General features: G+C 37.4%; 1 protein-coding gene across 1 annotated transcript in view; it reads left to right on the forward strand.

The window, feature by feature from the left end:
• The first annotated feature begins 1,794 nt into the window (after positions 1–1,794).
• The window catches only part of notch1b (notch receptor 1b), an 85,839-nt gene continuing 73,688 nt past the window's right edge, over positions 1,795–13,945 (forward strand). Inside the window, exons 1-2 of the mRNA XM_052116526.1 lie at positions 1,795–2,041; positions 3,044–3,116. Of these exons, the coding sequence (XP_051972486.1) occupies positions 1,984–2,041; positions 3,044–3,116 (131 nt within the window). The 5' untranslated portion in view covers positions 1,795–1,983. The remainder of the gene's footprint in view (positions 2,042–3,043; positions 3,117–13,945) is intronic.

Here is a 13,945-nt window from a genome sequence, read left to right on the forward strand (position 1 = left end):
ATGTGTCATGTTTTGACCTTCATACTAAAACCATTGGTTAAAACCGCTCTGTGCACAACAACTGTGACGGACTATTCTGTTTTCTTCAACTGAACCAGAACCAATAAATCATTTGGACTGAACACATTAAAGAGCCCCAAAACATTGTCAGATCTTAGGTTTCATTGGATGCACTTGATCATTAACCGGAATCACTCATGCAAATTAAAGAGAGAAAAATCTGTAGCCTTAAAGGTGAACTTGGACCTACTGAAGAAAATAGCATGTATTTGCCCAAAAAACCATTATCGTCAGCAAGCTGCCTGAGTTAAGGCCCATGTATACTTTGTTTTTGCATGTTCTGGATCGCCTCGTGTGTGGTCGACTGCGTTGCCTTTGTGATATACTCTTCTGACCACGAGCGAATATGATGGTGTTTGATGCAGGCCCACTACAGCTTCTTTGTGATACTCTTTTAGTAGAGTCAATGGCCAGAGCCAGCGGCGATGATGCAGACAGACAATGACGTGTTTGTGAGTCTGAAATTGAAAATCTGGCCGTCACATGGTCAGTCCATTCGGACTGGATGGTGACAAAATGTATGTCACACATACTGTGCGCGGAGCGATCAGCAACGCGGATGCGTCAAGTATACTTTGGCCTTAATATGTATCACATTGTCAAAATAAGCTTGTAGGCTCCCATATTAGAGGGGTTCTGGCAAAGTGCTAGATAGTTACATTGGGTTACAACAAAAAAAAATCAAATTTTTGTTTGTTCTCACCCAAAACCAATTAAATCGCTTCAAAAGATATTGATTAAACCACTGGAGTTTTAGTAATACTCAAAATAAGAGTATACATGTTTCAAAATGACAATTAATTTCTTAAGAAGTAAATCTTTTGAAAGGTGCACTTAGTTCTTGTTCATGTCGTCTTAGACATACACTGACACTTAGTGGCCAGGATGCAACATCATTCAAATGCAATAGTTTTCAGTTCCTGATGCCCATGTAAAAAATCACAATTCACAGTCAGCCATGATTACTTTAATCAATGAGTTCAAGTATTAAAATTTCAGGACACTTACTGAGATTAAGCAAGTAGTATTTGGTCATGTGACTCTAACATGGCAGCCCCCATGAGGGGACCCTCTCCATGTAGAATAAAGTAGCTTTTATAAGTTTACTAATATAACTGGAGTCTTAATTTTAATGTGTCCCAACAAATGTTTCAAAATTGCAATCATTTTCTTATGGAGTACAGCTTTTTTTTAATGAGGAAAAAATTACTTAATGCACCTTTAAATAAGGACAAATCTGTCTACTGAGTGCACATTTAAACGGTATCTTTAAACCTGTTGTTACATGTTGCTATAGCAGTAAGAGTTAGTGTAAAAATCTGCAATTGGAGCCAAAACGCAATCATACTTACATTAGTAATTTAAAACTTACAGTAGCCTACGCCACTTTAACTTTTTCAAATAGCCTTTTTAAAAAAGAACATTCCCAGTCTTGTCAACAAGAAAGAATAAGAAAAATGGTCAAAGAATTAATACATATGAATGTATGTTTCGTGAGTTATCAAAACTTAACTGAAACTATAGTTAAAACAACAGCATTGAGGCTAATCCATTTTGAGTACAGAAGACTTTTCCCGCGTCTATGTTTTGAAATCCCACAACCGAGTTTAAAGGGAGGGCGTGTTTTTCCCACTGCCATCACAGAAAGTTTGTCAAGTAAATGAATAGCTAGGCTACACGCTCGTAAAGCAGTGTGGCGGAAGGAGCACGCCTCAGGATGAGAGCAGGAGAATGAACACTTGAATGCATGATCTCATTCACACAACTGAGACTGCACGAGCAGCACCGGACGCACAAGCCGAAAAGTGCCATTTTTGGATCCATTCTTAACATATTGCGTGATTAATTTCCTTTTCTTCAACAGACCCAATGTTGGATATATATTAAGCCTGCGTGGAATCCCACGACTATACATAAGAAGGAATGCATCTTTTCCTCGTGAAACTAATTCTTCTGATATCACTCATTACTTGGACTCAAGGTAGGTTTCTTTACAAGTTGCTTTTTACTCATTTTTGGAATTTCGTAGTTACGTCTCTAGCCTAACACTATGATTAAATTAATTAACTGCTGTCTTTTATTCGAAATGAAACACCTTGCTCAATATTAAATCACTTGTTGCGCGCTGACGTCAGAGCTGTTCTCGGTTGTTGCAGACATCGTAATTTGAAATGTCAGAAATAGCAGAAATAAAATGTCTTTAGAAATATTGTTCGACTGATCAACTTTGACATATAACTACATCTTGCATTATTTATTCAAACTTGTACTTGAACTGCTATCTCGTAGCTAATTTGTAACTGAGGCAACATTTGACCATTTTTCGTATATAGGCTAAATAACATCCATATATATATATATATATATATATATATATATATATATATATATATATATATATATATATATATATATATATGGATGTATATATATATATATATGGATGAGATACAAGTGAAGGCGCCGAAGTTTTTTTTTTTTTATCGCTCTGCAGGAAGGGTCGTTGTATTTTTAGATGACTTTCTTGTTGTCCGGTGAAAATGGGCAAAAGCTGCACTCACGCTTTTTGAGTGAAGTTTCACAGAAACACTTTTACAGCTCGATGCTACCAACCAAATATAGTACATTCTCCAGAACAGCTGCAGAATGAAGAATGCTCGCAGCAGTGTGCTGTCAGTGCCCTCTGTCCACAAATATCACTTTAAGGTGTTAGGAGTCACACTTTCTTTCTGGAGTCTGGCCATTATTACCGAAAAAAGTCGGTAATTCCAGAAAAATTGAAATATGAAGTATATAACGATGATGAACTTGAATAAACTTTAATAATATTAGTTCCCAATTTTAGTCTTTTTATTTTAAGATTTTTTACTATAAAGTTTTTATTTGTGTTATTTAGATGAACTTCTAGCAATATGTAATAATTTTATAAAAATGATGCAACATTCAGTATTACCTCTGTATTACCCTCATTCTGTTTGTCCAGGCCTGGAATGTTCAGAAAAATGCCTAAATGGCGGTACGTGTGAACCTACTGCAGAAGGGAGAAGAGAATGCAAGTGAGTACTTAGAAGTCAATTACATAAAATTGCTGTGTCTGAACCATATCAATACCCTGGAGGAATTTATGGTCGGCCTGATACTGTTTTTTTATTTTTTATTGCACAGAACACTAATATGATTTCCTTGTGATGTGGTTCCAAAAGTTGTATTTTTCTCTATTGCTGCTAAAAACCGAAATATTTGCTTTTAATCAGAATCTGAACTTTGCAAAATAAAAGGAAAAGTATGCTTCTCTCCTCGAATAACATGGCTCTAATCAGCTAAAGGATTACAACCCCAACCACTGATGAAGAGTGTCTCTGCTTGTGAGTACCGGCCCACTTCTCCAGCCGAATGTCTCAGAGACACCCCGAAATCTTATTTTTCTTCTCTTTTATGGAACGACAGCTGGGGTTTGCCAGAAGCTCGACAAGCATTGTTCTCCAGTCTAGATTAATTCTATGTGACTAATCTGTTTGAGGCTTCCCAGAATGCCCGAGCCCCCTCCTTGTGCGCCCTACCCCTGCTCCGGTGTTTTGTCCTATTTTGAATGCCCATTCACTCTCTGTGATTTACATTAGAAGGACAGATGGCTGTAGAGTGTAATTGGACTGGATGTTTACATAATTGGTAGCATTGCACCAGTGGAGAATCAAGAGCAAACAGGTTGCCTTAGCGTGCATAACATCACTCTCCATGCACACATTCATTTACATGCAAACACAAAATTTGACTGTTACTATTTTTGTGTTGGTTTGATTTTCTAATGGGGTTAACACTCTTTGCCGCTGTTTACTATCGTCCATGCATTCAGCAGGGATGTGAATGCAGTATTGGGTTGCAAGCATTTGGCCAGTGTTGCATTGTATTTCTCTTGTTATCAGTGAGTTTATAATGGCGGCTATGGAGGAGCACACTGGCCGGGCTCATTTGAAATTGGTTGGTGGCGGCTCCATTTCTGGTCTCCCTCAGAGGACTGTGAGCACATGGAGCCGCACTGGCGGTTGGCCACATCTTAATTCTGTCTGGCTGCCTCCCTGCTTCAGTCGGGCCACAAAGCCACCATTGTGCCCTATCATGCTCAGACTCCTCTAACTAAACATGGAGATACAACGAAGGCCACTCTCCCGCTCAGGATGGCACATTACCATATGTAGTACCTTTTATCTATTGTTCAAATGCAACTGGTGGACAGACAACTTAGTTCTGCAGCATATTTGACAAACTTTGGCAAAAAGTGAGTTCATAGGTCAGTTCTGGCCACACTATCCCTCTCTAATCAAATGGATCCATTGTGCATACCCTGAAATGCTCAACATACTTTGTGTATTTTGTGCTTGCACTTTAAAAAGGAAAAATGTGCAGTTGGTACTATTTTTAATTATTCTACTTTTTACCTTTCTTAAGAAGCTATTTCTACCTGATACGACCCGTAAACATTTTTTTTCCATTGATTCAATCATATTAAATAATATTTGTTAGTTAAAACCAGTATAAAACCAGTTTCGTTAGATGTTACCACGTAATGTACATTTTTAGGTTACCTTAGAAAACATCTTAGGTGGAGCAAAAACAAAACAAAACAAAAAAAACAAACCAACAACCAACTACAAAACAATAGACAAAATATATTTTTCACACTCCGGGTTTTAGAACGTGGAAGTAATCGTTTGCAGGGTAAACTTCAACAGCAGTGAACTGGAGTGAATGGGAGACTACAGCAAATATTATTTTCACTTACTCATTTGCTCCAAAAGCAAAAGAAAAAGTCCACTATTACATTTGAATGACTTTCCAGAAGAAAAAAAAAAAATAGAGAGCAGTGGATTAAGACGCCGGTGAAGATGCCAAATTTACTGTCACTCTCTCAGCAGCTGTAATCGAAGCCCCCTCGGTGGTAATTGTTTTTTAAAACTAATTCCAGGGTAATATAACACAAAGCATAATTTTATAAACTTACACTCAATATTTTAAAAAAGGATCATATAAAAAGTTTGCTAGATTTGCTCTATTAAATAAGGTGGAAACGCGTCATCACAGTCTGTGAAAAAGGTAATTTTTACAGTAATGTCATGTCCTGCAGTAAAGAATTAAATTTATAAATGTATGAAATGTACAAAGTTAAACTTTAACTGCTGATTGATCAGTGATCTTTGTGTATTTCCAAATTTTATATGTCAGTTTATCTTTAAAGATTCTTTTCTCCTTGTCTAATTTATGTGCAGTAGTTATTGTTCAGTTATTCAGTATTTTGTCAGGTGTTGTTCAGACCGATATATTGGTTTTGCCAATAAATATGCACCGATTACATATTTCTGGAACAACAGGTTATCGTCAAAAATCCACACAGATAGTTTCCCCCATTGCGTCCGGTGATGGAGTAGCTGGGAAGGGTCTGCTCTCATTATACAGTATGAGAGCGGTCTCTAGAGACTAAATAAACACTTCACTGATGCTTTGTGGTGTTTGTTTTCACACATGAGTCTACACTCTGCATGGAGTGGAACACTTCAGATGTGGATTTAAAACATAAAAAATGAAAAGGTACAGTTGGAGCAGTGGCTTCTTCCTTGCTGAGCAGCCTTTTAGGTTAATTCGATATAGGACTTGTTTTACTGTGGATATAGATACTTGTCTACCTGTTACCTCCATCATCGTCACAAGGTCCTTTGCTGTTGTTCTGGGATTGATTTGCACTTTTTGCACCAAACTATGTTCCTCTCTAGGAGACAGAATGTGTCTCCTTCCTGAGCTGTATGATGGCTGCATAGTCTCATGGTGTTTACATGTACATACTATTGTTTGTACAGATGAACGTGGTACCTTCAGGCATTTGAATTGCTCCCAAGGATGAATCAGACAAAAATATAATTTTAAGATATTGGCTGAATTCTTTTTGTTTTCTCATGATGTCAAGCAAAGAGGCGATGAGTTTGAATGTAGGCCTTAAAATACACACACAGGTACACCTCCAATTCAGTACACCTCCTATCAGAAGCTAATTGTCTAAAGGCTTGACATAATTGTCTTGAATTTTCCAAGCTGCTTAAAGGCACATTTAACTTAGTGTATGTAAACTTCAGACCCACTGGAATTGTGATATAGTCAATTAAAAGTGAAACAATCTGTCTATAAACAATTGTTGGAAAAATGACTTGTGTCATGCACAAAGTAGATGTCCTAAACTATAGTTTGCTAATATTAAATCTGTGGAGTGGTTAAAAAATTAGTTTTAATGACTTCAACCTAAGCGAATGTAAACTTATGACTTTAACTGTATGTATACAGTACACTACAGTACACATTGTCATATCATTATAAAGTAATTAAATTGTTGACTAAATTCTGCATTAGTAGAGAACAGCAGCATGTTTGCCGACAAGGCTGAGAGGACACCAACATTATAGCTAACCTGAAGCAGTTAGAACAATGTGACAAAAAATACATGCAAGTCCTACCCAACTGTTTAAATGTCACGATTGTACCATCTATTTTTAACATCTTCATGCAGCTGAGAAACATATAAACAAATCAGAAACGCATCTGATTTCAATAAAAAAAATTATCCTCACTGTAATACGATGACTTCATATCGATCACATTCTTGCACTAACAAAGGCTAGACACAGTGCAACAATTACAGTTTAACAGAAAGCAGTTGTGTCAGTGTGCCTTTATTAGACACATTAGACACATCATCTAAAAAACAGCTCAAGCTTGAGATGCTGAATAATAAAAAACAAAGGGAAACAAAGACGTTCGTCTAGTGCACGTTTACATAGCAAAACAAATAGATTGTTGCAAAAGCATTCGGTATGAACAGCCCCTTACAGTTGGTGGAGATCTTTGGCTGTTGCGTCTTGCTCTCTTATAACCGTTTCTCAGATTAAGCAATGAGTTGTTTAAATGCTTTGTGAGGAAAGGAGTTCAACTTGGAAATATGTCTCAAGATTCTCGTCTGTTTTGTTCCATCTGTTTGAACAGCCCCTGGCCTTGGCTCATAGTCTGAGCCACTGCTATCTGTGAATATTGCTACTCTACAACTGTAATGAATAAAAAACAATGTGGTATTTCACTATTTTTATAGCTTGAGTCTGGATTAGTAGGAATCAGTGCAATTGTAACACCATGTGAACTGGCTATTGAAGAGTTTTCCCCCCTTTATTTTACTTTTGACTTAATATTTGAGAATATGGACTGACTTTAAATATGTATTTATTTATTTTATGCACATTGGTTGAAAATAAAATGCTCTTTTTTAACAGTCAGTATAAAAATGTTCTATGCAATAATATAATGGTGCTGTGTGGTTTATGTATTTATTGTGCCCTCATGTGGACTAAGGAAAAGAACGTAAATTAAAAAATTAGACTTTAAAATTTTTATATTAATTCATATATATTAATATTTATATATTTATTTCATTTATAATACATTTTCATGATTCAGTCAGTGAAAATAAATGTTTTTTGTAATAAATTTCAGCACTATTTGAGTTATTTCAATTCAGTATCAATTTTACAAACTATCGGTTGATTAATCGGTTATCTGCAGGTACTGCCCAACTTAGTTATTGGGATCTGTAAAATCCACTATCTGTCGACCTCTAGGTTCTACTTTACATTCCATGCCAGGAATACCAAACACTTACATCTGCCGCTTTGATAGGCTTCCAAAAGGAGAGAGTGAGCTGTTATCTTAGATTCTTTGGCAAAGCTAAACGTCCAACTGACACTAATTCAAGCCTTCCCTATCTGAATTCCATGTATGTATGAGAGACAGCTGATTCAAATAAAAGGATTAGTGTTCGACTAGGAGATGAGATATGCAAGACTGGAGGGAGATGCTTACAAGTTCACATGTGAACTTCAGACCATCCGTCCTATTCATTGATGAGTTGTTGATGTAGTGGTCAAAATGGGCTCACTGTCTTGCAATATGTTCCCACACCCTACAGCAACTAAATGGAGGTAAGATTGGTAATTGTTTTATTTGTTTTATTTTAGTGTTTATGCTTGCAGCCACATATTGCCAACATTCCCAGTATTTGATATCCAAATTGTTTTTCTGACCAAAAGCTGGGCACCACCACGATGAGTCTTATTGCTGCTGGACTGTTTTCTGGTTTTGGTCTCCATAAGAGGCAATGTAAGAACTACTAAAAAGAGCGATCCAGTTGAACAACAATCATCAGTCTCAACTTGTGCAGTTGTTGGTTGTAGGGATGCCACGGTGTGTGTTTTTAACGTTTAGATTACCATCTGAGAAATGTTCTTATTATGCAACGGCACTAAGGCAAAAAATCCATACATCACAATTGAACGTGTTAGTGGACACGTTTCTTAGGGATATATTGGCTCTAAGTGCAGCTATACAATAGGAAAACTGCTAAATACACAACAAAAGTACATAGGATGTATATAATAAGAGATGCTCCAACATAGGGCACAACACAGCTAATGCACTTCCAGAGTGCTGTATGATGGGCTTTAGTGTAACCAGAGTGCTTGAAATCGCTTCAAAAGTGTTGGATTATTGTGTATGGGCATCATGTAGTTCATGGCATCCAAATGTTTTTTTCTTCTGTAAAAGTTTATTAAAGCATTCCGTTAACTGTCAGACACAAGACGGCAACATACTTTATAAAAATAATGTCAGATAATTAATAAAATTAGCATTTATTTTTGAATGCTGTGAAGTTTGTACACATGCAATGCTTTAAAAAATAAGGATGATTAAAGACACAACTTCTCAAATTTCATCATGCTGATAGTAACTACATGCAAATGCACCACACACACTGAGAGCATGCTTAAACATTACAATATTTAAATATGGTATATCAGTGATTGCTACAGATAGTGTGTAATCCCAAATTTGTACGTTTAAAAATTTGCAATTGATTGTAATTTACACCCATGTGTGGTTTATAATGCTGAAAGGCCACTTGTCCATGCAAGACACCTTCAATGCAAGCTCTGTTTGCTTTCTAGAGATGAGTTCCTCGCTACATTTAAATACAGGAAATAGACATCCTGCGCCAAGGAAGAGAAGTTCTAATCACTTATATCATATCCCTACAGAGGGCTTAATATCTTCAGAGCTTCATGGCAGAGTCACATAATGTCTCGATTGACCAAAGTTGCTATTGTGTTGTCTAGCCTCCCATTTTAAATCTGATTCTGCTCCTCTGTCCCTTATTCCTATAAGGAATTCAGCAAACTTTGATTGTACGTTCTGTTATTGCAGAGTGTTGTAGATTGTGTTCTGTATGTACAGCTGGCCAAGTACAAAAAAGAAAAGAAAAGAAAAACATACCAGGCGTGTGTTGTTTTTGTTTGATGCTTTTGACCTGAGCCATCTGTCTGTGGAACACTGCATTACAACTGATCAGTATCAAGGTAAATAATTCACCGTGGACAATGGCTGCTACTTGCAGCATAATACTCACTTATTCCTGTGGTTTAACCATTCATGCCTGACAGTGGCAGATGTTTTATAGTTGCCTGTCACATTCTGATACTGTCAGAGTGAAGTGACAAATATATTTGTAATAAATAAATTCCTTTTAAATTTCCAGGATAATTTCACTAAAAATGTAAAAAGTGTAACCTAGTTCTTGGCCTCATAAAAGCACTTAGAGAAGCACTCATTAGAAGAGTATTGGGTCCGTTAATGGCTGCTCCCCGACCCCTGGCGAAACTGCTGTTCCCATAGTGTCCCTCTGTAAAAGGGACAAATAAACAGTCCTAATGAACACTAACAGATGTGGGCCAGGTCTCCTCGGTGATTACAGAGAGTGCAAAGAGCCCTGGGACTTTGTTTCATAAAGACTAGACAAGACTTAAAGACGCTAAACTCCTGACCACTGGAAATAAGGGCTTAAAAGGGAGTAAAGTTTGTTTTATTGTTGGGGAAAACAGGACAGTAGTTAAACCACATCTAACAAAACTCAGAACTATCTCACTGGCAGCTTTGTCACAAAAAAGAAAATAATGAAATGATGGAGAAGAGCATTATAACCAGGTATTAGGGGTGTAAATGTATGGCTGGGTATCATTCAAAAAATTCTGATACCGATACCTTGACTTCGATACCAGTTCCTAAACGATACTTTTTTTGATACCAATTTTATGAAATCTGTTTTAACAAGATTACAAACATTGCACATTACCTCAAATAAACTTTGGATTTATTTATTTTTTTTCAGTTTGTTGACTTTTTTACAGACTCAAAGACTGAAAAGAGAAAAAAAAGAAAAGAAAAGAAATCTAAACTGTTAATTCAGCCAACCGTATGGATAAGTATGGTTTAACAAGATAACTAGTTTAATGTGAGTTAGATCAGTTACTGTCAACCTTTTTTAGAATTTTTTGCATCGATTTAGCTAGCTATCTATAGCCATACATCCAAACAATATCTAAGGTTACGTAGGTCCAAGTTTATAGGACTATGTCACCGTGCACAGAAACGTTAATTTAACAAGTACACAAGCATGTACCACTACAAGTTAGCCGATTTTGTTTGTTGGTTTGTTTGCTAAAGGTTAACCTTACCTGTCGGAGTCCCAGTCATAGCGCCGACGCATTCATCAGTAGTTTTGAAGGAAGTTCTGTGGCAGGACGCTGAGAGGATGTCTGCACCAGCTCGGTCTTCTTGCATTTGAAGACGGGGCAACTTTCTGCTCTTAAGTTTATTCTGTGCACTGTCAAGTGCTTCATCAGTTTTGTCATGTTGCTGGTCTTGGCAGCAATTATCTTGTCGCAAATATTGCATTGCGCGCTGTTGGCATCGAGCCTGGTCAAATGTTGCCACACTTTTGATCTTTTCCACATCTTTTACCTCTATGGGGGTTGAGACACATACACACGACAACCTCATGTTTGAGCCATGTCTCTGTTGTAACTGGCGTAAACTTGTGTTTTCCTTGATGCCTAAACACAGGCAATCACCGGCACTTTTAGATTTGGGAACATCTAGCATGTTACATGCTTATCACTGACGTTGACGAGATTAACCATTTAGGTATCGAAATTTGGTACCGAACGACAAGACATTTTTTGATACTCGATTGTTTAGAGGCAACTCGATTGTTAGTCTGTGCCTAAAATATATCGAACTCGTTACCCAGCCCTAATGAAATTTTCATAGATGATAACAAAAAATACAGCTGTATCATGGTATTATTATAATAAAGCAACGAGTCGTGTGACTGGATGATGGCCCAGGATGTGATGTTTGGGCATTTTTTGGGTGAATAAATAAATACATTTGAAATCCAAATGAAATTTAGAACCACAGGCAACATTCTAAATTATAATACAGTACATAGGCCTGTTTTAAATATGATTTTTTTCTCTCCAGGTATTACCCATTAGGTGCATCTTGTGAATGAAGGGAAAACAATGCCAAGTGAAATGGATAAAACTATGCATAAGTTTTTTTAATGCTGTTTAAATATAATAATAATTATGTTCTCTCCCTTTATGATAACAATAAAAAAATCAAATTTTTCTACTGTTTTGCACCTGCAACTTATCCTCTTTGCATATTTCCACACAATGTACAGATTTACATTGTGTCACGGTCCTGTCAATCTTTCAGTCTGGGTTTTTGTCTGACAGGACCGTGGCGTCATCATCCCATGTCTGTCTTGTGTTTCATTGTCTGTCTTTGTGTGTGCACACAGTTTCGGTTTAATTCCCTGCAGTGCGCTCTTCGGTTTGTCTTGTTTCATGTCCGGAGCATGGTGTCTAGATCCTGACTTCCTGACTGGTTCGGTTTCGGTCTGTGTCGGGATCCGGACACTCTTGATCCATGTTCTATCTGTTATTGACATGGGCGCATGTCATCTTGGTGGCATGAACTTGCTTCACTAGTTTATACCTTTCTCTCATTAACACGGTGCACCTTGCGTTGCGCTGCACACCCGGATCACAAGCTTTCTTGTGTTTCATGTCTGGAGCATGGTGATTGGATCCTGACTTCCCTGTCTGGTTCAGTTTTGGTCTGTATTGGAATCTAGACACTCATGCTCCATGTTCTGTTACTGTTTCTCGAGACCGTGGATGCTTATTACGCTCGCTTTGCTCTCTGCGCTTAGGTGAAGGGTTGTCTTCACATTGTGCTGAGGTTCGGTCACTTCGGTCTGAGGCATCGGGTTTGTGTGTGGCCGAACTCTCGCACAGGTGTCCGGTCTTGTGTTTGTCGCCTGTTGTGTGCATCCCATGGCATTTACCTTGAGATGTAGTACGCTCAGGTTTTGTTTGGTTTGAGGACTGGGCTGGGACTGGAAGCAAGACCGACATATAATACATAAGCAAGACCGACTGGAAACACAAGACACACAAGATGAACTTGCACTGGACAGCACACACGAGGACACTAAAATAGGGAAGGAAATCAAACAGGTTAATGCAGAGTAGGTGTAACAATTTAACTAATAATGGGCAAACAAGTAGGCGGGGTATGACTTAAGACATGCAGTGATACAGAAAAAAACAAAGCCACATGCTCTCACAAGACAACAAAACACCTGAATGGCATGAGCGCACATTGCCAAGACAACGCACTAAGACTACGCTCATGCCAACTGACAGACAAGATGGGAGAATGCATAGCAACGGCAAACAAAACGACACCACGCATTCTCTCATCTTGTCCGTCGAGCACTCGACTCGACTATTCGACTATAATTATTGCAACGATTAATCATTAGCTCTTAACCAACTATTAAGTTTGTGTTCCAATTTAAATGTGCTTACTAACAAAAAAGAGGACAAAATTTCAGCATAAAATTCACTGCAAAAAATCCTATTGTTGTTCAATTGTTTTTGTCTTGTTTTCCATTCAAAATGGTCTAAAAATCCTTAAAACAAGACGCATTTACTTTAGAAGCAACATATAAGATATTTAGACTTGCTTTCAGAGAATGTATCTTGAACATAATTTTATTCTGTATATAAGTGTATTTCTTCATTTTTGTATACTTCTGTCAGTGCAGTAAAGATAAAATATATGTATATTCAAGATATATTCGCTGAAAGCAAGTCTAAATATCCTATATGCTGCTTCTCAGGAGAATGCATGTTTTTTAAAGGATTTTTAGATGTTTTAAATATTAAAATATTTAATATTCAATATTATCAGATAACACATTGTCTTCTGCAGTATATCTCCTAAAGTAAAGGTATGTTGTTTTAAAGATATTTATATTGGAAAACAAGCCAAAATATATATCAAAAATGTATTTTGTTGTAGTGAGTGTTTAATGGGTGAAGACTACCCTCTTTCACCTTTTGTTCACTTCGATCCGTCTTTAATTCACAAAATACAAACTCTCTCTTCTTAATAAAGCTGCGTCTTGCCGATTTTCTTAACAATAAGTAACACACAGTGACACATATATTATGATTCAATACATTGTGAGCCATCACGTTATAATCTAGCTGCAGCGAGTGCACGCCAGAGTGTGCATCATCTGGTTGGAGTTTCAATCTCTCCCCTTTAGATTGGGTCACTTAACACGACTCATAGAATTGGCATTGACCGCACTGACAAATGCCAGCTTCAAATTTTATTTAAATGACCTGCTTCCTTATTATTTGACCTTTAATAATGGATGCATTAAAAATATAACACCTGGGTGTTTCCTTTAAAGACGGTCAACACCCTTTTTAAGAAGGGGGACCCCTCAGACTGTAACAACTACTGGGGCATCTCACTCCTCAGTGTTCCGGGAAAGGTCCTGGCAAGGATTATTTAATATCGCCTCGCTAGGCACGCTGAGGAGAGGCTTGTGGAGCCCCAATGCATTTTCAGGAAAGGGCTGTCCTGCACGGATGCC

This window comes from Xyrauchen texanus, chromosome 4, assembly GCF_025860055.1.
Source record: "Xyrauchen texanus isolate HMW12.3.18 chromosome 4, RBS_HiC_50CHRs, whole genome shotgun sequence".
In the NCBI taxonomy this organism is placed as follows: domain Eukaryota; kingdom Metazoa; phylum Chordata; class Actinopteri; order Cypriniformes; family Catostomidae; genus Xyrauchen; species Xyrauchen texanus.